A 24,774-nucleotide genomic window follows, 5' to 3' on the forward strand; every position below is an offset into this window, starting at 1 on the left:
CACTCCAAACAGTACAGGAGAGCTGGAGATCAGGGAGAAGCACAGGCTCTTCTCCACAGTAGCTGGAAGGAAGAAGCTGGCCATGACATTTAACATTAGGCCTCTCTGAGCAGACATGTAGCCCCTGGACGTGAGGGAGAAGCTCCGAAACTCTTTTAGCTTGCAATTTTTCTCTGGATTTGCAAGGTTTGCTAAYAGAAGGCAAATGTTTTAAATTCCACCGAGCTCCCTAGGGAAATAATTATACCAGCGATGACATATAGCAGGTCAACAATGTCCCTGTGTTTTGCTCTCAATCAAAATGGGTTTTGCAAGCTTTCAACACTAATCTTCCTTGCCAGCATCTGGAGAATTTAGAGCAGTTTCCACCCACTAGATAGCTGAAGRGTAAGTAGGCACCAAGATCACCACAGCAACACCATCCTCCAAGACCAACCTGCTTAGGGGAATAAACCCCCACACTTTCTACATAAACATCTGGAGACCTAATGGGCAGTGGCTGAGACAGAAACGAAAAATGAAGAAGACGGTATAAAAATTGTTGTAATAGCCATGCCAGGACACACATGAAGAGGACCCCAAAAGGTTCACCACCAGGTGTCCATGCGGAGGCTGGGAGCAGACCCTGCTTTCCTTGACTCCGCATGCTCTCAGCAGGGCTGCAAGGGCATGCGTCTATTAAGATGTCTGGTCAGGCCAAGCATCAGCCAGGCCAACCAGCATCAGGAGGCAGAGGCTGATGGGGCTGCTCTCCRTCTTACCTTCAGCGCGTGTGGTGATCCACCACAACAAGGCAGGAGAGCCATGCAAGGGTACCCTGGTCCTACCAACACATGCCAACACCTCTGCAGCCTGTGCAGCATGTGAGGTGAATCGACAGGGTTCGTAGGATTGGAGCTACAAACTGAAAGTCATTACTGCAGTGATTGCACAGCTGCGTGATCAACAATAATGGGCTGTAACTAGCACTTGGCAGAGTCCACTGGCACAGAAGCTATCATCTGGGGCATGGCCAGTGTTTGCTGAGAAAATACTCTCCAGGACACTACAAGCCATAACAGTATTTATTATTTCTGCACCTACATTTCTTAGCAAGGATCCCTGGTTTCTGAGGCAGCCTGGGTGACAGACAGAAATTTCAAATACCCAAAAGTACAGGCTTTTAACAGCTGACATTGAAATACCAACACAATAACCATAAGCGGAGCCCACTAGGGCCATCTGAATGGGGACAGTGTCCACTGTGATAGGTGATGTGGGATTGGGACAGAAAATTTAGCCATCTGTTCCTATCAAAATGGCCAGTGATGAAAATAGCAAACCAGTTCAATATTGAAAGTGTCCCTTATACGTTTCAGGGTGAACAGCCCATTGCAACAAAAGTTGCAACAGAAGTTCACACTTCTGAAAGCTAATCCAAAATGATTGGGGCTGGCCAGCAGAGACAGGGCAGGTTTGAAGGGTTACACACTGAGACACGGGGATGGAAACCAGTCCCCGATTTGCTGTGAAGAAGAGGTTAAGAGGTTATCTTACCTTTTTAGGAGAGAAAACACCCAAGGTGCCTCCGTCCTCCCTCATGGCCACCCCCATTTCGGCCAGCAATGCTTCCCTGAAGGAGCAATGGAAAGAAGAGCCTGTCAAAGCCTCAGGAGCCCCAAAAACCAGCCACGTGACCATAATCCAGAGGAGACCTAGCCTTTGCCTCGGAGAACAGCCCAGCTGGAGCACATGTAACACACCAATGGGCAGAGAGGAGGGTATCCCAGGCTAAAGGCAACGGAAGCACATGACCCTGCAATGGTTTGAACACACCAAGTACGACAGACCTCTGCAGCACAGAGCAGTGGGGTGATGATTTGCCTGAGCTCTCAGTGTGGGGGAATGGCCAAGGCAAGGCTTGAACCCACAGATGCTAATTCCAGCCACAGTGTACCCCACACAATCCTGGATCCAGACTGCACTCTTCCCTGTCCGATTCATTTCCAGCTGCACCCAACCCATGGCTTCCTGTTGCTATGGAAGATGGCCTCGGATTAGACTATGTCTCTACTGGTAGAGGTCCATTTTCTAGTCCTGACTCAACTTGCAGCCATTTGGCTGTGCTCTCTTACATCCCAAAGTAGGGTGTCCTCATTCACACCACCTGGCCTGTGCTAAGTCCTGAACCACACCTGGGACAGTGCTAGTTAACCTGGGACAGCACTGTGCCAGAGTGAGTTCTAGATGAGCATGAGACAGGACACAGCCCCATGCTCCAGCCTAGGTTATTTTGCTCCCAGGGACACAGCCTTAAGGCCTGTTTCAGCTCTGTATGTGCCTCAAGAGGATTTCTCATAGCAGGCTAYGGCCCTAAAGGCTAATACGGCTTGTGTTGGGGTGCCTGGGAGGCACCCAGCCCCATCTCACTAACTGAACTGCTCCTAGCAAGCCACAGAAGAGGGGAGACCCCAGGGAAACCCAGTCCTGTCTCACCCACCTCTCCATCCGGATGGCTTCTGTCCTCCGCAGCTTCTCCTCCCAAGTCTCATTCAGCTCAGCAATGATCTTCTCAGTTTCCTGGTGAGCGCAGGGCATGGGTTAGCATTTTGCAGAGGCCACRGACAGTCAACCTGCACCCACTCTGCTAGGCTTTGCCCAGCAAACCCTCGTGGGAACTGTGGCCTCCTGCACCCACAACAGACTGCAGCTCCTGGCTGAAGACTGAAGGTCCCAGTTTCAGTCTGGATTAAATGGACTGCAGCAGTATTTCAGCCAGTTCTGGCATTCATCCCTGTTTTCAGAGCGCAACCTCTCCAAACCTTCTTGTCAGCCTGCTCCTGTGCTTTGCTGAGCTGGGAGCATTCATCCTGCAGAGGATGCTCAGCAGTCACACTGCAGGGAGGCCTGCAGACTGGGCAGGACCCTAACATGCCGAGCCCTCTCCCTGTCCATGAGTCCGGAGCAGCAGCCATGTCCACAGCACCATGCAGCTGCTACATTTGTCCAYTCTAGAGCACCAGAGAGCGCCAAAGGTCCAAGCATCACTTCCCATGAGTACCCTTTAGAACAGGATCTTTTTAGCTTCACAGTACTGAAGCGGTGAACAGAATAAGCAAAGAAGAGATTTTCCAAGGGCTTTGTCTCTGGACAGCTCCAATTTTAAGCTGCAGTGCCTTAAAGGGGAWAGATTTTCTGAAAAAAGCCCCCAACCTCTGAAGCCTCCAAGCCCCCAACCTCTGAAAATCTCAGTGCATGAGAGTCAAAGGACTCAGTGCTGAGCCTGGGAAAGCATCTTGGGAAACTTTGGCCTAGGATTATAATTGCTGCTGAGCTTTGTAACAGCAGGAAGAATCCAGAGGAAGATGTCTGGAGGCTCAGGATTTAAAGAGGTCCCTTTCCAGAGAGAGGTTTCCCCTCCAGACTGGGAAGGGAATCGGGCAGTTCACTGCCACCCTGATGGTAGTGTGCTGAGGAAGAGTGTACGCAGCCAGTCTCTGAAGTTTTGCTCTCCCTCTCCCCAGGCCTCTGCCCTGCAGGGCACCATGCCTTCGCGGGCTCTTACCTTGAGCCTTTCGATGGCCTCTTCGCTGCCTGGAGCAAACATGATGCGCTCGTGGAGGCTGGCGACGGAGGCAGCTCGGCTGGACAGGGCTGACAGGGAGGAAGAGGGGCTGATCCCGGCAATGGCATTGGTCACTGTGGAGAGATTGTCATGGCGTTGACTCAGTTCAGCCACTCTAGGGTTACCATTATTGTTCTCAAAGTCGGACACATCTACGGGCAGGGAAGGAGGGGAATGGAGTGGGGGAAAGACACATGGATAGGAAGAAGGAAGAGAGAGAGAAAGAAAAAGATAGAGAAAAGAAAAGCTGTTGGGAAAAAAAGTGGCCAGGTTTGGCAAGAAGAAAGCCAGGACTTAAAAGAAAAATGCATACACATTGGCACAGCGGCACAGGCCAGCAGCAGGGYGAGGGGCACTCACACCTTCCCCACCCCAGCCAGGCTGCCTACACTGAAGCCCGGGCAACCGGCCCAAGCGTTCAGCCCGGCAGGCAGCACCTGCAGCATCCGGAGGGTCACACACTCACACCCACCATGCTCGCGGCCGGCTGCTCAGGGCAGAGAGCAGGACAGCAGCCTGAGGACCACACGGGCTGTTTTCAGAAGCAGCCACGGGAACAGCCTTGGAGCGGCTTTGGAGCTCTCGGGGATCTTTTTTCAAAAGTGGGTCTTGCAGCAGTTGGRCCCGTTCAGAGCCACGTGAGGGAAGCACGCAGCACGCCTGTTACAGGCAGCAACACTTGTCTGCCAGCGCTTCCAGGCTGGGCCGGGGCCCTGAGCGGGGACAGGGGCAGCTGCAACTGAAACGTGTGGCAAAGGGACACAGCTAGGTCGCCAGGGGGTCCTGGCCCAGGTGAACCCCAAGGGCTTGTCCCAGCTGTGGAAAGAGCTCCAGACCGGAGACCAGAGCCCTGTGTGATTTGCCTTGTGGTGCTGCCACAGCCTAGCGCGGCAGGGGAGCAGGCACCAAAATAAAGGGAGGGTCATGGAGATGGACTCTCCCAGCTGTGGCATGGGCTGGCCCTGTCGTTCGCCCTGGTATCAGAGAAGCTCCTCTGGCCCAGAGAAGTTGCAGCGCCAAAAAGGAGCCTGTCCCCAGCTCTGCGTGTCATGCTGGAGGCAGGCAGGGTTTGGGTTAGTCGGTGTAGGAGTGGGCAGAGTTAGTCAAAGCTCCCATTTCCAGAGGACCTGAGCCCAGTGGTGCTCTGTGCCTCCAAAAAGTGGGTCATGGCAGGCTGCAGGGTGGGCTGAGGGGGTTCTCGCAGGGCTCCGGCACGTGGAGGGACCGTGGCTCATATCAATGCCCAGCACAAAGGCCTGGAGGCTCTTCCCTGGAGCCCCCGGCACAGAACCACTCGCTCTTACAGCCCGTTCACGTCCCCCATGTCACAGGGAGACCCCAGCACACTCACAACAGGGTTTACTCCTTTCTTCCCACTTCCTGCCTTATTCAGGCTGCCTGAGTGACCAAGGGATTGAGCAGAATGAGGCCTTTAACCTCACCTCTGTGCCTGCCCTGGCTCCCCGCACACCAAATCCTGCTGTCCTGACCACAGCATGGCACACACGGGGCAGGGGGAACTTTTGCACAGCCGCAGCTCAGCCTGTGGCAGTGGGGAACCAACTTCTCTGCCTTCACACTGTTCCCTGCAGGTGGTTTTCCTAGCAGTAGATCCAACAGGCCCAGAGCTGAGCCTGAGCATCTCCCTGCAGGTAGCCCCAAAGCCTGCAGATTCCTGGCTTTGCCTTCTCCTCCCACGATGCTGTCTGCTTACCACATTGCAAAGCAACTCCTTCTTGCTCACCCTGAGTCCCATTTTCAGTCCTGTCTTTCCCTCCTGTTCCCACCTCGATTTCCTGGCCAGTCCATCAACATGCTGGTTATCTGCCCTCATCCCTCCAGAGCTGTGCCCTCTCCTGCACTGTCCCTGGAGCAGCACAGGGAGCTGGATCGGAGGGGCCAGGTCCCCTGTCTCCCTACCAGGACCATCACAGCCTGGTTTCACACTGCCTGACTCCTGTGGGGGTGTCCCAGAATTCCTTATTGACAGGCCATGGCCAAACCTTACCACTTCTGGTGGGTCACCACACACCTCTCCATCACCCAGCTTTTAATGGAGAGCACTGTCCCAGCCTACAGAGCACTAGGCTGCAGTATTAGTCTCTGCAGACCACCTGCAGCCCACTCCGCAGCCCKGCCTTTGGGAGCTGCTACGGATCCACAGATAGTTGCACCATTCCCTCTCTGCTTCACAAACAAGCATGGGAACCTAAACCCAGTCACTCTGTCAAGTCTCCCCACAAACAAATTTGTCCTGTTCCTCTGCTGATAGCAGGGCAACCCTTGGCAGGATTGGTGCTGGGTCACTGAGATGTCTAATGCCACCTGCACTGCGTCTTGCATGTCTGGCTCTGTTTTCATCCAGGAGCATGGCCAGTGCCTTCACAAGCAGAACCAGCAGCAGAGACCAGTCTCAGTGTCAGCAGAAGCAGCAAGAGCAGCAGAAGCAAGAGGAAACATAGTTACAGCATGGAGGAAAGAGTCCTTTTGTGGATCAGGTTTGGTCCCCTGCACGGTGGAGAGTGGTGAATACACCGTTAACTTCTCACCTGCATGGGCTGCAAACCCTGGCTAAGGCCTGAGCACAGGACCCTTTTCCTTGGGCTTCCCCAGCACGGGGCTGCCATCCGGGGCTGCATTCCCTCCGGGGCAGAGCTGGCAGGAAAGGGTGAGGCATGTGTGCCCCCCACATGCAACTCAGACCCTGAGAGATGCTGGATGGCCCTCTCACACCCCTGCACCCTGACTTGCAGATTTAAGGCAACAATGCAGGGCCTTGCCCTCGAGAAAGGGTGCCGCTGGGCAGTGGGGGGACACTGGCCCAACACAGAAACATTCCTGTGCTGGCCTGTCCCTCTAAATACCTGTCTGAGCCCAGGTGCTGTGAGCAAGGCACTAACGGAGGCTCTGCTGATGCCCCTTTCCCTGCTCTCTGAGGAAGGCCAGCCTCACATCTCCCTGAGGGCAAGCACATTTCCAATAGCCAGCGCTGGCTATTGGAGCCCTTTCCCATGCTGCACTTATGTTCCTTGGCTATGCCTATGCCTCTCAAAAGCAATGAAGCAACACAGAATACCAGTGATGGGGAATACACACATTTGGATCCTCCTGCAGCAGGGTTGGCTAAGAGAGAGAGGGGGCAGGGAGCAGGAAGAAAGACAAAGAAAACAGAACAAGAGTAGGTTCATCTCTGTAGGATTTAAGACAATCTGAAAAGCACACGGAGGAGAGGCCATGGGTGAACTCAGCCCCAGGGATGAATTCCTGGCACCTTTGCAGGGCACATTCACGGGGAAGCTGAAGGTGGGACATGAGGGTGGGGGTGGAGGTAGAGGGGAGGAGGCCTGCTGGGTGTAAAGCAGGTCCTCTGGCTTATGGGAGCGGCAGAGGAGTCGCAAACACGTGTGCGGGATTAGCTGGGGGGGTCCCAGCTGGTGTAGTGACAGTGAAGAGAAATGGCTACACCTCCGTGATGTGATATTACTTCATGGCAGGGTGGGCAGTGAGATGGCTGAACCGCAGAGCGGGATGTGGGACAGCTCCAGGCATGGCCCCTTGGGGCTGGTGGGCAGGGAGAGAGCAGCCCACCTTTGCCAAGAGCTGCTCCCAGAGAGCATGGAGTGGTACGTACTGTCAATGATGTCCCCGAGACCCTGGGCATACAGCAGGTCACGCAGGCGTGCCACCTCATCCTTCAGCTCCCGGATGAGCTTGTTGTTCGGGTCCTCGTTGATGACGGCGTTGCATCGGATCTGCTTGGCACGGTCGGCGTATCTAGAGACAGGGCAAACCAGGGGTAACTGAGGGGAGGCTCCCCGTGAGCCACACGCGGCTGCGTCCAGGAGCGAGGCAGCAGGCCTGGCCAGTGGGGCATGCAAACCCTTGACTGCTGGGCGTGCAGGAGTAATTCAGAGCCCACTTCAGTGAGGGGATCCTTCAGAGGTGCAGCTGACCAGTCAGGAGACTCCTACGTGTCGCCAGGACCAGCAGGGTGCAAAACCGTGGCTACTGTTTGGGCAAGCACCACTAACAAACCACCAGGACAGTTCTTTGGCCCTCTTATATGAGGTGCCAATTGCACTGCACAAGGCTGTGTGACCTCCTCACTCCCTCCCCACTGAGGGGAAGGAATGCTGGGGAATAAAGCAGTGAGGAGAGTGAATGGGAGCACCTGGGTTTCAAATACATCCCCTGCTGTCACTCATTCAGGGCATGAGAGCAGATCTTCATCCCAGAGCCTACCTCAAAGTGCTGAGGGTCTCGTCATAGTTGATATCAGCAGGACTGAGAGCAGCAACCATCGCAGTCCTGGAGTTGCCCCCTGCCCAGAGAGATACAATTGCTTCAGGGAAACGCTGGTCCTTGAGTCAGTCGTCACCCTCCCTTTCCCAGCCCGGCTSTCTGCCAAGCCCCACAGCCCCACACCACCCATCTGTTCCTCACCCAGGTTCTCCCGGAGCAGCCAGGTCAGCACAGAGTCCCGGTATGGGATGAAATCTGTCTTCTTCTTCTTTTTGTTCTGGAGAGGAGAAAGTGGAGGGAGGGGTTGTAAGGCTTCCTGCTCTCTTCAAAGGGAAGATCACAACCAGTGCGAGCCAAGCCCAGAGGCAGGGTTGCCTCCAGCCACGCCAGGCTGCCTGCAAATGGCTCTGTTCATCAGGAGAGAATACCCTCAAAGGAGGACTGCCCTGCYCTGCCACAGTGACCTTGGGAAACTCATTTTGGCTCTGTAATGCACTGCCTGGGCTGGGAGGTGTTTGATGCTGGGGTAATGGGGTAGGGCGGACAGGCATGCAGAGTGGGTCAGGAGAGCTACAAAGTAGGGAGGACATGAACTGGATCTGTTCAGCCCTCAGAAGAAAGTGTGACTTGGATCCAGCTGGAGTTTCATCTGTAAAGGGCTCTTTGCAAACCTCCCTGCTCTCCCCCCCCCCCCCATCTCTGCTAAAAGCCAGACCCACTGAGCCCTGTCTCAGCACGTACCTTATTTGGCCCCGAATCCTGCAAAGAAAGCAGAGAGACTGTTTACGCTGTGTTGAAAGCGCAGGGCACCAGGGGGAGGTAGGTAACAGCGAGCTGCTCCCCTCCCCTTCACTCAGCACAGCTCCCCTTTCCTAAAGCAGAGTGGAGGACCCTAGGGAGAGCAGTCTGATCCGAGGGGCTCACTCCAGCCCCAGTGACACTGACAGCGTGGGACAGGATGGGACATATCTGCCCAACCTTCAGARCCAGGTGCTCAGTAGCGGGCACCCATGCAAACACAAGGTAAACAGCCACACATGCAAGCAGGAAGAAGGGGATAACAACACATACTTCTCCGCCTGCGCTTTATCGAGCAGTGTCTGTGTGTGGAGGCCTCGCTGAGAGCAGAGCCAAGAGGCTGCGCTCACTACCTGAGCAGACCCATGCAAGGCAATTCTCCCCCTGCGCCGGCCACCCTTGCTCAGAGAACGTACCATTTCAGCCAGAGCAGAGATGACTTTCCCCAGCGTGGTCAAGGACTTGTTGATGTTTGCTCCTTCCTGATGGAAAGAAGAAATGCCCAGATCCTCAGGCTCTTTTTCAGAGCAGCACAAAAGCCCAACAGGCCAGGAGGATGGGGAAGCCCTGGTACAGGGTGGAGGAATGGTGACAGGCCTTACTGGGTATCCAGCACCTCCTAACTGGGGCTTATGGACCCTGGTGGAACTGGCACCAGCCAGCTCCCACACAACACCCCAGTGAAGATTTTTACAGTCAGCACTGTGGTATGCAGGGAATTAGGTAAGGAAAGGACATGATGCATCTGGGAGCAAGGGGACAGGACGCACTGTCCCCACTCCCAGAAAGGGGCCTTGCTCTAGCTCTGAGCTGCTCTCTCACCTTTAGTCTTGTGCCCTTTGCGCCAGTGGAGTCAGCTCGCTCACTCCCTGCCAGATCCACCAGGCTGATTTTGCTGACCTGTAACCAGAGACAAGGCTGTTAGCCATGGCGGGCAAAGCAAGCACCTGGCCGGCTCCCTGAGCACTTGGCCAACCCATCCCCAACAAAGTGCACCTCCAGTGCACAGTGCGGCAGGCATTTCGCTGTCCGTAGTGTCACGGACTCAAAGGAGAGAACAAACACATCACGCAGCATGAAGCTACTCAGAAAGCAAAGGTGGACTTTGCAAGGTTACTGCTGCCACAATTTGGCCAGAACCGGGGCTAACGTTCTGGCAAGCAGGGATGGCTCTGCTCTCACCTTCTCAGTGGTGATGTCCGTTTCGGCGTCATGCCGCTTCTGAGTGAAGATTATGTTGAACACGGCATGGGAGCGGCTGCTGGTTTCATTCATGTTGGTGGCAGCCACTGTGCTGTGGGGAGATGATGGCAAGAAGGCATGACGCTCTGCAGTGTGCCAGGAGGCCAGAGCAGCTGATACTGGGGTCTGGACTAATTTCAGGACAGGCTACTTCACAGAAGGCAAATCTAATGGCCACTGCAGACATGAGAGGACTCTGGTATCCAGGAGTGATCAGTCAAGGTAGCTCACATCCTGCCTCTCATGTGGGGCAGAGGGGAACTGACCTTCTCTTGGCCCCAACTTCTTACGGAGACCGTGTATCAAGCTCCCCAACACCAGGGAAACCTTTCCACTGCCTTCAGCAGGCTTTGGCCCACGTGCAAATATCCAGACCCTCACCATCTGGTTCCAGGGTGCTTTGATAGCACTAAGGAGACAACATGAAAATATGCCAGGGTCCCCATCTCTTGTACATGTTAGACACAAGTGAACCGCCATCTCTAGAGCAGCCAGACTGGGAGGTAATGCAAGAGGCAATGGTGTGGCCTGGGCATGGGGGAACTAAGTCCTTCTAGACCTTTCCATCTTGAAGGCCAGCACCTGGAAACAGGAACATTTTGCTGCCTGATGTGAGGTAGGGGAGAGACAGAAAGAATGTATTTCTCAGAGAGCCAGGACAGGTAACCTGAGAAAGGAGGTTAAGCAGGGCTCTCTGGAGATGTCTGTTTGAAATCTGGTTCTCCTGAAGCTATACTGCTTCCCCACTCACCGGGCCTTGTTCCCAGAGTCCATGAGGTCCTGGATGTCATTGTAGGAGGTGACAGCCAGCTTGGAGAGGTCCTCAACGTATGGGCCCATAAGGGGGTGCTCCCTCACCCGCAGGTTCCCTTTGTTCTTGGGGTTCAGGAGGTCCCTCACACGCTCACAGTATATCTCCATGTAGCTCACCTAGGAGACAGACACAGCTTGCAGCAGGTGGGACTCGAGCACTACCTGGGATGTGGTCAGCCTTAGCCAACCTCATTGTCAGTGCTCAGTTTGCTTCCAGCACAACACATGAGCACAGGCAGCAGAATGAGGCCTCAGAGGAGCTCACCTCCCTGCACACACTGCCCAGCGCCCCAAGCCCAGGGAAGGGGATACCCAGAGACAGCCAGACACCAGCGAGGGGGCCTGTCTGCACACCAAAACGGCTCCCATCAGCTCAGCAGGTGTCCACAGCGACCCATCCCTGAGTTACATGGAGCTGACAGAGGGCWCTATCAAAGCAGGTCATTCACTCAGCTGGTGGCAGTGATGTAGACAAATAAACGGGGTCCATTTTGTCCTTGCATATGCACAGGAGAGGGAGGGGAAGGAAGAAAGAGAAAGGAGGAAAAGAGTTCTCCTGTGCACACGATACAGTGATGGGATGTGCTGTGGGCAAGCTCACACAAAAGCTTGCTGGGACAGGGCAGGAAACCAAGTGGGGTTTCACTGAGAATTAACAGGGTTTGCTCTTCTCTTAGACACAGGAGAGTAACTCCGGACTCCCTTGGCGCACATCTCTCTTGTGGAGCTGGATGGGAGCTGCCAGAAGGTCATGTCAGGTCTCTAGCAGCCATGCTCCTGGGAGGTTTGTGCTAGCCTACACAGGGGATGTGGTGCATACCTCCACGGAATAGGACATGTTGTCATTCGTCGTGTCATTGATTCGGGAGAAGAGGTCCTCGCAGAGCTGCAGAGAGAAAGAGGCCAGGCTGCTCAGTTCCTGGTCAGAGGGCTGCTCCTGTCTGGGGGTGTCCAGAACACAAGGATTTCTGATGTTGCCTACTTCCTTGCCCCAAAAACCAGAATAGCAGAGCGGGAGAGACAGCTCTTGCAGGAGCTGCTAATGTCGAGGGGCCCCTGCACTGAAACACAAAGCCTCTTCTATGAGGCACTGATCTGYGCATACAGCAGCTCTCAGCAAGCAGAGCCATGGAGGCCCTGAGTACAAACYGTTTTCTCTTCCAGGGACACCTCCGCAGCTCGTTTCCCTCAGCTCAGTTCCTGCTTTCCATTCCCTCCCCACTGTGCTTTCTCCTTGGGCGCCGCACACAGCTTAGGCGAACTAGCAGTTTTTCACCAGCCCAGCCAAGGGGTACCTGTGGGATAATGCCTTGCTGGTCCTTCTCTTGCTTCCCCATCATGGTGTAGGATTTTCCAGCACCTGTCTGCCCATAGGCAAAGATGCAGACGTTATAGCCTTCAAAGGCATGTTGCAACATCTCCTCGCCAATGTCCCGGTACACCTGCTTCTGAGATGCATAATTGATGTCTGCGGGCTGCGGAGAGGAGAGGGAGGTCAGGAGTGAGAGAAGAAAAGAGAAGTTAAACATAAGATCAGAGAGGAAAAACAATAGGGACCCGATTCCTCTCCCACGCTCACTGGGGGATTCCTGTCACCTCACTGAAATTACATAGATTGGAAGAGAGTCACAGCCCAAATCATTGCCATATGAAGCCACTTGTGAGTCACCTGTATCTCAAGAAGACACACACACAGGGTGTCCTGATGCTGCTGCAGGCCTGGGAAGGAGACCTTAGATTTGGGTGCTACCCGGCTGCATCCCATCGCCCAGCTCTGGTTCCTGCTACAAGTCTCTGGGATAGGGAGATGAAGGCCACAGGCCAGAGGTGCTCCGAGACACTGGGAGAACAGCAGAAGCAGGCTCTTCCCCAATAAACCTGTGAGGTCCCTGAGCTGAGAGCTGGGAGATCTATGGAGGCAAGCTGCTGACCTGCGAATTCAGTCCCTTGCTGGGACTTTGTTGGTGGGTACCTGGGCACGGATCACATCAGAGGGGACACAAGCACAAGTTCAAATGCAGGACTGACTTTGGCAGCCACTGAAGACATTCCTGCTCCACAGCCTGGCCTCCCTCACATGGAGAAAGGCTGCCAGCTTGCTCACGGCAGATGTACCTGGTCAGGGCCCATCAGCAGGTACCTCGGTGGCCCTTGCAGACTGTTATTGTCTGTGTGTTGGTGCTCAGAAAAACTGCTACAGATCTGTCGCCAGCTGACGGGACTTGACACAGGCTTTTTCATTCCAACGCCCTCCCTGCTCRCCTACGGGCCCTGCCAGGGCTCCCAGCACTGAGTGGGAAGCTCAGCAAAGTCACAGGAGTTTAAAACCGCTCTCGCCCATGAGCGGGTCGCAGGTGGCTGAGCGCTGGCTGCGGTGACTCCCGTGGGCCGCTGCTCCGCACGCACCTTGCTTCCCGCCCCCCGTGAGCTCACCCTCGGGCTGCCACAAGCGGCCCAAATTCAGGCTCTTCTGGGGAATATCGCTGCCTGGAGACCCCTTTGCTAAAATCTCTGTACAGAGCAAGGGCCAGAAGGGTGCAGATGCAATGGGAGCACCGTTACGTAGCTGATGTGGGGCATTGCTCGCCCAGCGCTCCTGCTGGTGACGGCAACGACCACCTGGGAAAGCCGCAGGGATTTCCCACAGCTCTGCTGTGCGAATCTCCCTCTTCGGCACCCAGCGATCCTGCACAGAGGCAAGATCCCGTGGTCCAGCTGGGACCAAGTCAGTTCACTTGTGAAGGCAGTCCCCTCGGACACAGCTCTGTCACACCTGGGCCGTTATCTCCCCTGGCTTTGGGGCCCTCCCACCTCACCTAACCCCCAGCTGAGAGCTCCAGGGAGGGCTCAGGCGTCGTTCCACTTACCGTGGTATGGGACCAGTAGGAATAGTCAAAGCTGAAGCTTTTTGGCGTCTCTTTGGGCTGCTTTGGATTCAGGATAGCTGGGGGGCAAACAGATAGGAACGTGATGAAAACAGTAAGGCCTCAGCCCTTCCTTAGCAACCAAAACCTCACCGAGACAGCAACAAACGGCAGAGCAGGCACGTGCTGCCTTAACCCGGGCGCATCTTCTACAGCCGTTGCAGCTTGCACACTATGCTCAGCCAGCTGCCCCCTCACAAAAGACAACCCACCACGACCTCCCCGGCCAGACATCTCAGCAAAGACCCCAGTCCCTTCCCTGCACGTGCTTTCTCCCCTAGGCAGAACCGCTTGCACAAGGTTTGCCGCCCGTAGAGAAGGACCACGGCTGAAAAGCAGGACTGCTGTTCCCAGCAGCTATGTGATATTTCCTTGGAGATATGGCTGATGCCAGGCAAGAATTGTGCTGCCATTGGACACTAGTTGGTACCCAGCCACCGAGGCTGGCTGGCCACAGCCTCTAGGGAGGACTCCAGCCTCTCCTGTCCTAGCTGTGCCGCTCCCAGCTTGGAAACAGGCAGCATCATTGCTTGCAGGGGCCTGCGGGCTGAAGGACAGCAGCCAGCCACAACCAAATCCCAAGGGAGGGGAYTTTCCCTGTGCTGTCCCGGCCCTGCAGCCGACCGTCAGGTGGCCCTGGTGATCTCTGGTTGCTTTGGGTTGCCCACACCATCCTCGCTGCAGTGGCTGCTGTGCCTGTGGCCACCCCAATTTGCTGCTGGGAGGGATGAGGACAGGGACACATACGATATCCCCTTCTTCATCCCCAAAGGGCAAAGCTGCCCCTTCTGAATGGAGGAAGAGACGGGCTGGGACGTGCCAAAGCCCACGGCTCCAGCAGGCTGGGCACGGCTGTGCTGGGAAGTGGGCACAGGAGGGGCCAAGGAGGCCTTTGGCAGTTAGGAACCAAGCCGCTGGCTGAGACGGCAAAGTACGGCATGAATAACCCCAGCACGGGCTCTCAGCACGAAGCCTTACGGTGCTTGCTGCTTCCCAGACTCTGCCAGGGCCAGGCCAGGCCCACTGCTAAACCGGGCACATCCTTTCAACTCAGTCCGAAAGATCTTCTAGGGAGCTCCCAAACGTGTGTAAGAGCTGCTGGATGGCGAGCAGACCTGCAGCCTCCTTGGACCTCCTCAGGCTCCCTCCAGCTCATGCCTCCCGCTTCCCTGCTTGCATCTGGCTCTGCGCTTTATTTTCGGTACCTGCTTTTTTCCCAGCACCAGCAGGGTGATTAATGCGTTGTGTTAAACTGCCAATGAAAACAAGAGTCTGCTTTTTCCCATCCCCTGGTGAAAAGGATGTTGCCATGGAAATGGGAGACTGCATCACTTCTCTTCCTCACTCGCTCTCTTCCTTTTTTTTCTCCCAAAGAGTGTTTATGATGTTTTTTCTAAAATAACAGGCACTCAGAGAGATGCGTCAGAAGAAACCCAAAACTGCAGGATAATCACAAGACCCAGCAATCAATCGCCCATTTTAGGCGACATTCACACGACCTTCCAGGACGAGTGGCCAACCTAGAGCAGGGATGGGGGAAAGCTCACGTGCCAAGAGACTTGGCACGGGGGCTACGAATCAACTCCCAGTGCCAAAGGAGAACAGCGAAACAGAGGGCTGAGGGACGCAGGACTGCGCATGAGAGGGGCAGCCGGTCCTCCAGGGAAGAGCCGGAYGGCATTACAGCATAGAGGCTGAAACGACAGTGTCGGCCAGGGCTGCTCCCCGCCAGGGCTGCTGCCACACGCGGGAAGCTGCCCCCATCTGCGCACCAGGCGTTGGAAGGTCTGGAGAGAGARGGTAGGGGGAAGGCCTCGCACAAATGAGGTTTATGGGCCCCTCTCCCTCGCGGGCACAAGCCAGCCGTGCCACGGGGCTGGCTCTCGTCCAGCGCTCACACATTGAGGATTCAAGGTGGGGACTTTTCAACCCTGTGACAATACACTCCTGCTCTGCAAGACGGGGGTGGAAAAAACCCACAAACCAAAACAGGAGGCTGTAAAGACTCTTTCGCATGCAGTTTGTACAACCTGGGTCCTAAATTAATGATGAAGATTCCCCACAAGCACCGGGGTTGCTAGGGAACAGGCTTGGGAATATCAAATTGGCAAGCATGTCCTTGAAAGCAAAGGTGACAAAGAGYGAGGAGGTAAGGAGATGGGCAGAGGGAGAGCCAAGGGTTTGGACATGAGGGGTGAGTTGCCACGTGCCTCCAGATGAGCATCCTGGCTGCTCTCATCTTCCCAACCCCATAAGGACAAAAGGCCGGGGAAGGATTAGGAAGCACACAGTATCTCCATGCTAAAGATCCCTAAACATGTTTCTCCAGGAGCTGTGGCCACCAAAGCCTTCCCCCTCGTGCAGCAGCAGAACAAAAGCAGCTCTGCAGAGAAGCAGGAGCCTCTCACATCAAGYACCCATGCTGGATCCCCCACTCCTCTAAGGAATACTTTTTCCCAACTACTTTTTATTCCTCCTCTCCTCAGTGCTCAGCCCTTGCCTCCTGGTTCTGCCCTGCTGGGAGATGTCTCCCCCCATGCCCTGCGAGCCCTCAGACCAGCACAGATCTGATGTATCGTGCCAGGCCTTCATCACGCCGGCTTTCAGTGCATCTGCCCTGCTGCACAACTTGCCTCTGCGTAGGCTGCAGCATCGGCCCCACGTGTCTGTGCAAGCGCCAGTGCAACGGGACAAGGACGTCAGCCRGGGGCTCTGTCTTGCAGTGAGCCCCAGTGCCGGGCAGCAGCACGTCCTCCCTTCGCTCTCTCACAAACCAGCTTCATTGTCCAGCTGCTTTGAAAGATGACTTCACCACTCTCCTGACGGAGAAACGAAGCCATCGAGATGGGGCAGGGCACATCCCCAGCTCACACTCCTGGAAATCCATCTCATGCGTGTGTGTGTGCACTGATGGTCGCTGCCAGCAGCTCAATGAGGAAGAGCGCTGGCTCCAACAGATCAAATTAGGCCATCTCCAGTGTCCGTCACTCTCTGCTCGCTGAGTCAGAGAGCCCCAGCAGCCCGCCAGGCACGCTGAAGCCTCCTTCACTCTGTCGGTGATTTCAGGGGATGCAGGGCCTTTTCGGCAGGCTTTGCTGCATTCCCCAGGTGCTTTCCAACTCCYGGGCTTGCCAGGAGACACAGAAAGGCAAGGAGTAGCCCTCAGGGTGACATCTGGTTGTACTGACGTAGCCAGCAACCATTTAGTGAGAAAAGGCCAAACCGATGGGGAGGAGGGTTGGGCCCCAGGAGCGCTGCACAGGCCCTAACCGCAAAACCGCAGGCGCGGACCGTCTCTTGGACCGTCTCCCCCAACCCGCTGACTCTCACACTGCTTTCCGGAGCCCTGCTTGAGCGGGAGGGTCTGAACCTCCCTGTGCCTGGCCTTGGCAGCCGTCCCACTACAACCGCACCAGCCACCCTCCGCAACACTAAGGAATCAGAAAKATAGGTGGGACAGAGAGAGGGCTATGGACAGATGAGCTCAAACAAACCCTCTCCAGAAACGCCCTGCCCTCCCCGGGAGCTCAGCCCCAGCAAGAGCTCGGCGGGAAGCAGAGGGGAGGTTGCGCGTGCTCCTGCCCAGGGCCGCGCATGCAGGGTGGCAGGGAGCAGTCGCCGGGCGTACGAGGAGCCTTAGCTCCCATCCCGGAGCTGAGGAAAGGCAGCGCCGTGCTGTTCACATCCACCTCCCCGCAGGGGCCACGCTCGTGGTAGCGAAGAGGGGCAGGGGCCAGGCGTCGGCTCCCCCGTGTCCTGCCAAGGGCACCCTTCTGCCTGCTGGAGGCAGCCTGACTCATGCTCCGGATACCTCTTGCATCCCAGGAAGATCGGAGCTAATTACCGAAGGCAGAGCTGCTCTCCCAGGAGGAAGGGGTCAGAAATAACATCTCCATAGCAACTACCCATCTTCCAGCCACCCATGAGCCGAGCCGGCCTCGCAAACAATGAACACGTAAATCCCCGGTGAGATCCACGCTAAAAAGTCATCGCGCATGCCTGGGCCTTTGCTCCGCGCTAAGACCCGGGGGGCTGCCCAGCCGTGCTGGTGCATATTTGAAGCAGACAGAGTGTGTTCAAGCCCTGGTTGCTTCAGCAGGTCTCTCCTCACGCTGGACAGCCGTTGCAAACAAAAGCATCTGCGACGGCTATGCAACGGGCGGTCAGGCAGAGCAGCTCAGACGGCTTCTGGCCGGGAGATGCAAAGACTTAGGGGGACAGCACATCTCCAGCACCTCACACAACCCCTCCAGGTTCAGCCTGGGTCTGCCCCTCGAGTAGGCACTGCCCACGTGTGGTCGGGACGTTGGCCCAGCACCACAGCAYCTCGTGTCTCTGCTTCCTCCTGACCCGTCCAGCTGGCCTTCCGGGTCAGTCCTCTGCTGCCGGCCCCACGGCCGCCATTCAGATCGTCCTTGTGGTCCCAGCTGCCCTTTCTAATGCTGCTGCAATTTAAATGTTTTATCTGTTGTGTGTTTGGTAGGTTATCTCCCAGGAGGTAAAAAGAAAGGGAAAAAGGGAACGTTATCTGTTCTCCTGCCTCCCCCCAGGATGCCTGCTGTTTCTAGCAGTTTCCAAAGCCACCTGCCTGTGTAACTCCTTATCCTGTTTATTCACGCTGAAAATGCCTCATAACTACTTTTCCTGCTGATTTCAGACAGTGCCCTGACAAAGCAGACATCAAAGAAACCTAGACAGCCCGCAAACACCTTGACGGTGACCCTCCCTGAAGTCAGAGGATGGGGAAGGCAAACCATCATCGCTGACGGATGCAGGAGAGGCAGGTCTGATGGCAAGGGCTCACCAGTTCAGGGTGGCAGAGCCCATYCCGCAGAGTACTGACATGCAACATAACCGTGAAGTCAGACCAGATGTCCGAGCGGTCCCATGCCAGGATGCCTGGGCTCAGGACTAGGGGAGCATTTCTGCACACCCCAGCACAGCCTGCGGTTTGGGTCCCTACGCCAGTTAGGTACAAGCAGCGCAGCAGGGATGGACTCTGGGTGCAGTCTTCAGCCCTCGGAGCCTCCCTGCCTGGCTTGTGTGACCCACAGCCACAGAGATGAACCTGGGAAAACTGGGGCTCCACCAGAGCTAACGGGAGCTTTGTCCCTACAAAAACAAGGCAAATAAGGCAAAACGGGCATGTGCCAAAGGAGGACAGGAAGGCGCCTGCATAACAAGGCTATTCTGCGCGCTGGTGCAATCCCGCGCCGGGCACAGGGCGGATGAGGAGCCGGGGACGGCACCAAGCAGCGCTGGGCGCCCGGCGGCTCCAGCTGCAGCCACCCAGCTGGCCTGGCCTGCCTGGGGAGGAGCTGGCCCCAGGGCTGCCAAGCTGGCACACGAGAGAGCAGGGAAGATGGAGGGATCCCGCCGTTTTGGCTTGCACACTGCCAACCTCGACGGTGGGCTCGTAARTGGGGAAGAAAACCTGCACCAAAACCTGGAAGATCTTTCCTCGCTCCCTTTTCTGTTATTGCTTTTTCRTTCTCCTCTCTTCCCCTCTTTTTGCTTTTAGCCACAGGAGAAACCTCTCATCCAGGCTGAGAAGCTATCAAGAGGCAGCTGTGAAGTCTGTCTGTCTTTAGTCGCCCCAGAGCTTTTCCAAAATTGTTGTGAAAAGTTTGTGCTCTGGCCAAAGGCAAGAAAAACAGGAAAGGGGAAAAGAGAGAGAAATGGACAAAAGAGCGAGGAAGAAAATATCTGGAGACATCGGTTTTCATTACCATAAAGAGCCATCAACACTGCAAGAATGTGGAGAACGGGCAACTATCGAGCAAAATAAAAACGAAAACCAACACATCCTGGGTTTTACCGTGAGATACATTTTTCTGAAGAATATCACAAGGCTTCAGGATGGAATAAAACACTGGAGGTGCTCTGCCAGGTTGCCGGAAGGAGAGTAAGCCTTGGGGGGAAGCTTGGAAACACATCCCGACTTGCTTTGCTGGAGGCCTGGTGGAGCTTTCTCAGCACGGCTCGGGCAACGGCGGCCGGAGGCAGCCAGCTCTCAGGAGGAAGACGTAAAAGCACAGGCCAGCCGGTTCCCAAGGCTCTGCCATTCAGCACAGCACTCGCCCTCAGAGACACGGCTTTGGCCAGAGAATATTAATAGCCTGGCGGGAAGAAAGCCGGGGTCTTTTCCTCCCTGCTCCTGCAGGGGAGGGTGAAGGGTGAGAGCTCAGCCGCTGCCGCGCTCACCCAAGCGGGCCGGGCGCAGCGCGAAGCTGCCAAGAAAGCGGATCGGGGCTATTGAAGCGAGGGCACATCACAGCAACAATGGAAAAGCCGGCGTCAGCGGCAGCCCGCGGGGGGAACAAACGTTCCCGCGAACAAAGCGGCAGTGTTGGCAGGCCGGCGGCGAGGCGAGCCAAGGGGGCGGCGGCGCGGGCTCGAAATTTGGGGACAAAACGACTGCAGAGAAGGGCCGGTTCCTTCCCTCCCTGCCCCACCACGCGGTGGTGTTTAATCGATTATGCACAAAAAAAGACTCTCTCCAGGGCATGTGGCGATCTCTGTAAATAATCCTGGAAAGGGGGAACTTTCGCCCCAAGACATGCTTTTTTTCTTCTTCTTCTTCTTCTTCTTCTTCTTCTTTTTTTTGCCCTTTCTGCAAGGAGTGTTAGCGCCTGATGCAGGCAGTGCTGAGCTGTCGGGAGGGTCACTGGCACTGCCGGCCCATCCTTCAGCCTTCCCCCATCTGGCAGGAGAAAGGGACACCAGAGTTTTGCTGCTACTTTGTGGGTGGCAAGGCTCTTGGGTGGAGAGAAGGCATCCAAGAGAAAGACTTAATGTTTGCAAGTTCTCTCTACTGGCAAAGAGAGGTTTGGATTTGCCGGGTAACCTGGGTGGGATGGCAAGTGGAAGAGGAGCAAAGCTCTGCTCGCAGGATACTGCAGACAGCGCACCTGAATTCACTGAAACCAAAGACAAGACCATCCGCTTGATGCCCTTTAATGGGCAAGGAGAAAACCCAAGCCCAATGCCTCTTCAGCAAATCGTTCAGGGAGAGGAGCTCACGGGGACTCCCAGCTGTGCCTCAGGTGATGCCAGCCATGGAGGGGGCTGTTCCAGTGCAGGCATAGGTGGGATGTGCAGCCCATGGCGCCCACAGGACTTGTCCTGGCCCCACGCAGGCCCCAGGCATGAGCACTGCAAAACCCCCCAGCACCATCCCCTCACTGCCAGCATGCACACAGTCCAGGCAAGGCTTCTTCTCCAGGGAGACCCTGGAGGTCTCTCAGCCCCATGTCCAAGGTTTCTTTCTCATCCAGCTCCCAACACCCCTTTCCCTTCCTCTCCTCCTGAGCAGAGTCACTTTGCATGCTCCCTCTATTCTGCTCCCAGCTCTTCCTCCCCTTTCCGGGCCGGACAAACCCCTTGGCTGGCTGCGCCTGCCACARGTGCTGAGCTGGTGTAGCCCATGGAGCTGCAAACAAACCCCTTTCATTCTCAGCAGAGGGGATTAGCCGATGATTTGTTGATTCACGTTTCAGTAACTGCTCTGTTGTGCAGGCRAGAAAACTTTGCTGTCAGCAAAGGGCTTGCTGGGAACTGCAGCTGCCCACAGAGAAAACTGTCCCTGCCGGCCCCGCTGCCCGGAGCCGTGGCCTGCCAACCCCGAGCCTCAGCTCAGCCTGGGCAGGAGGGAGGAGGAACCAGTTCACAGTGCCCACGCAAGGGCTGGACGTGCCCGTCTGAATGCCTGTCCCACTCCAAACATGCCCTGCCACCACGCCTGGAGGCTGTCCCCTCTTGCCCCAGGCAAAAGGACCTGAGGGACCTCTCTAGCTCTGAGCAAACCTGACCGCGCTGGAGTGGGGGGAAAGCCTGATGCGCCTAACCAGGCCTGAGTGGGGGGAACCAGGCCCCCCTCCCAGCAGTGCCAAAAGGGGTGTCCAGTCTGAATCCTGTCCTGTCTCCTGAGCAGCAGAGTTGGCCCAGAAAGGCTTCCTCAAGGAGAGGGAGAGCAGTTCTGGGATGGACATCCTGGGCAGGTGGAGCATCTCCGTATAAAAAGGCCAGGCAGAGACCAGTCAGGGATGATGCAGTCCCGCAGACCCTGCTCCAAGGCTCTGTGCAGCCTTGGAGACCTTTCAACCGTTTGCCCCCTGCTCCCCAGCCCATACCTGGTCCCTGGCAGGCGGGGGCTCGGCAGCGCTGCAGAGCCGCCCTGGCACCCTTGGGTGGACTCCTCTCCCCCAAGCCAGCAGCCTGCCTCCAGGGTTGTCATGGCAGCCCGGCAGCGCACACCGTGGAGGTGGCTCTTGCCAGCGTTTCACCCACTGTCGGTGACGTAGGAAGCTCCAGCCAGGCAGGAAAGAGGGAGTTATTTTAAACGCTGCCCCATCTGGAGGTTTTCAGAGCCAAAGAGGAGGGATTCGGCTGCCTTTTCCACCACGTATTTCCAGCACCCGTTATTTAAAGAGGCGAACGCTGGACAGGCCCCTCATGGGAGAGCCTGCTCTTGAAACCCCGAGCCATGTCTGTCCTGAAAAACACTGGTCCCTCAGCAAGCCTCGCTCCTGCGTTAGGAGCTGTCCGGCTCCCGCTGGCCGGGCCATGCCGTACACTGCAGCCAGGAGCACRTCTACGTTGGCCTGGTCCTTCCGGTGCGGCAAGGCCTCTCGGGCGCTGCGGTGCAGCAAAAGGGTGGCTGGAAGGAGGAGGAGGTTCTTCGCCAGGCCGCCAAGGCCAAGCAGAGGAAGCAGGCTGCACAGCAGAGCTGGCTCCACTGGGTCGCCAGCTCTTCCACACTGGTCCTGCTCTCCTCWCTGCAGCTGCCGGGCCCAAGGAAACATGGGCTTGAGCGGCTGGTCCCCCTGGAGCAGCCATGCCACGTCCAAGGCTCACGAGGCAGCTCCAACAGCGAGCGAGGTAGCACACCACGCAGCACTGTCTCGGATCAGCACTGCGCGCTGGAAAATACCACGCTTCCCTTCCTGCCTTTCTCCGGCCCCTTCATCGCGTTGCTCCTGCAACTCTAAGTCTTGCAGAAGTGGTGAAGTGCGTCGCGATACTACCCCACGGTTCGCAGCACCCAGCCAGGCATCGCTGTGGTGGCACGTGCCCACGGCCTCACCCATCGGAGCTGCTCGCCGCTGGCTGGCAAAGGCACGCTTTCCAGCCGTGCTCGGGCACGCAGCCTCGGCATGGTCACGCTCAGCGCCCATCGCCAGAGCTGCACACTAGCATTTTCAAGCATTTCTAAATACTCCTCTCGCCCACATTTGCCATGGGACGCTGCCTAGGGCTGCCCCGCTCGGTACCGCCACAAACCGACGGCTCAACGCCGCCCCGCAGATACTGCCACTTCACCAGTGAGACCGTATTCGCCCACGGAAATGCCGATACCCRCCCCAGCATCCTCATTCTCTCCTCCAGACAGCACTGTGCACGATGGACGTCCATGCTGAAGGTCCCAGCAGCCCGCTGCTTGCTGTCGCAGCTGCAGCACGCAGCCATTTCACGAGCAGACAAGCCACACGTGCTCCTTTGCTCTTCCACAGCGCTGTTTGCTGCCAGGACCCAGAGCAGTTCAGATCCCCTCGGCCTGCCAGCCCTGCTTTACAGTCAGCACAAGTGAGTCCCCTCCCCTTCCGCTGGGCCGCAGTGGTCCCCAAAGGCCGGTACTCACTCGTGGTGCTTCCTGACATCTGGATAATGCATTTGGATTCCCGGCTCATTTCCCGGGAGTTGAAGGGCCGCACTCTCACTGCCACCTTCACGGAGGCTCCCGCCATCTTGCCGGCCGGAGGTGGGTCCTGCTAACGGGGAGCGGAGCCACACGAGGAGCGTCCTGGAAAGGATGAGAAAATGAGGTTAGGAAAGCTGTCCCCGAGTCCTGCCCCCACTGCGCAGAGAGGTGAGCGAGGAACCAAACCACCGTCTTGCGGCTGTGCCAGAAAAATGAATGAAAAACTGAGCCTGCGTCAAGCCTAGACAACAATTTCCTAGGGTTTTCAGTAAAACAAAATCTCCTGGGTGCATCAGTTCATCACTGCACAAAATGTTTCCTTTGACCTGAAACAAAACATGTCGCTTCATCCCTCAATTTGCCTTTATTTTGCCTCTTCTGCCCTCCTTTTTATCCTAGGTCAGACATTCCAATGGAAAACACTGCATCCCATAATAAAGACTGAAAATTTTCATTCTGAAAACATAAAACGGTGCTACATGCTTAGCAGTTCAGAAACGAATCGTTTCTTTTAGAAAACAGAGGTGCGTCACACTCCCACCTTCTGAAAACTGCTTCCCCTTGCTTTTTCCAGTTGAAAATATTTGACGCCAGCCCCCGGGTTGGTTCAGGCCCCCCAGGCCCACCACTCCTCAGCACCTTTCCCAGGCACGGAGACCTTTCCAGCGGCAGGGAGCCAGCAGCAGAGCTGGCCAGCCCCAAGCAATTCACCAGGAGCCACCTGGTTTGGTGAATCCCCTGGGGTCACAGGACACAGCTGAGCGATGTGCAGGGCAGCTGCCCAACCCGTGCCGGAAGCCCCCTAAAAACCTTACCGTCAAAAGCCAGGCTGTCACGTATCTCAGGAAGAGGGTAGGAGAGACTAAGAGTCATCGCCTGCCTCTTTGCATTCGCACGGTATTTGTTAAATAAGCCCCTGCAGGGTTGTAGGAAGGCAAAAAGCCCAGTCTGACCCATGGAGAAAATTCCCTCCTGGCCCAAATCTGATCAACGCACATGAACCTCACCAGCTCCCTGGAGAGTCTCACTCCAACAGCCACAGCAGTGTTGTGTGCCTGCACCTTTTCTGGGGCCATGGACATCTCCAGGGCTTTGGAAAGAGGTAAAAACAACCGTCCAAAACCTAGGTATGAACAGGGGTAGAGGGAAGGACACTCCTTCCCAGCTCTCATCCCTGCATCTCCCACACCATCTCAAAGCCACTTCCAGCCCTCGCTCTGGGGATAGCACAACCATGAGCAAGACCAGCATCACGTCCAGGACCCACGCTAGCCAGCTCTGCTTGCCCTGCGGCTTCGCTTGCTGGGGCTGATCCCTCCCTTGCATCGCAGTACATCCACATCAGCGAACGAGGCTACGAGGGTGCTAACGCCACCGGTAACACCACCTGGGAACAGGTATCCCATCCCCTGCCGGCAAACCCACCAGAGCACACGACACCGCACCCATCA

General features: G+C 56.2%; 1 protein-coding gene across 5 annotated transcripts in view; it reads right to left on the reverse strand.

Annotated features, from left to right (window-relative positions):
* Positions 1-23,369, reverse strand: part of KIF1A (kinesin family member 1A) — a 57,583-nt gene extending 34,214 nt beyond the window's left edge. For 3 of the 5 annotated variants that reach the window (XM_026077368.1, XM_026077367.1, XM_026077365.1), the window contains exons 1-16: positions 23,264-23,369; positions 13,567-13,643; positions 11,995-12,174; positions 11,520-11,585; positions 10,638-10,816; positions 9,827-9,938; positions 9,467-9,544; positions 9,061-9,126; positions 8,588-8,605; positions 8,048-8,123; positions 7,847-7,925; positions 7,236-7,378; positions 6,701-6,727; positions 3,545-3,678; positions 2,480-2,559; positions 1,537-1,612 (exon numbers count right to left, since the gene is read on the reverse strand). In XM_026077368.1, coding sequence (XP_025933153.1) covers positions 1,537-1,612; positions 2,480-2,559; positions 3,545-3,678; positions 6,701-6,727; positions 7,236-7,378; positions 7,847-7,925; positions 8,048-8,123; positions 8,588-8,605; positions 9,061-9,126; positions 9,467-9,544; positions 9,827-9,938; positions 10,638-10,816; positions 11,520-11,585; positions 11,995-12,174; positions 13,567-13,643; positions 23,264-23,369 — 1,497 coding nt within the window. Of the gene's footprint in view, positions 1-1,536; positions 1,613-2,479; positions 2,560-3,544; positions 3,757-6,700; positions 6,728-7,235; positions 7,379-7,846; positions 7,926-8,047; positions 8,124-8,587; positions 8,606-9,060; positions 9,127-9,466; positions 9,545-9,826; positions 9,939-10,637; positions 10,817-11,519; positions 11,586-11,994; positions 12,175-13,566; positions 13,644-23,263 lie in introns of all 5 variants that reach the window. The other 2 variants (XM_026077366.1, XM_026077369.1) reach the window with 2 other exon arrangements.
* Positions 23,370-24,774: the final 1,405 nt, after the last annotated feature.

This window comes from Apteryx rowi, unplaced genomic scaffold (assembly GCF_003343035.1).
Source record: "Apteryx rowi isolate R43461 unplaced genomic scaffold, aptRow1 scaffold_450, whole genome shotgun sequence".
Classification (NCBI taxonomy): Eukaryota; Metazoa; Chordata; class Aves; order Apterygiformes; family Apterygidae; genus Apteryx; species Apteryx rowi.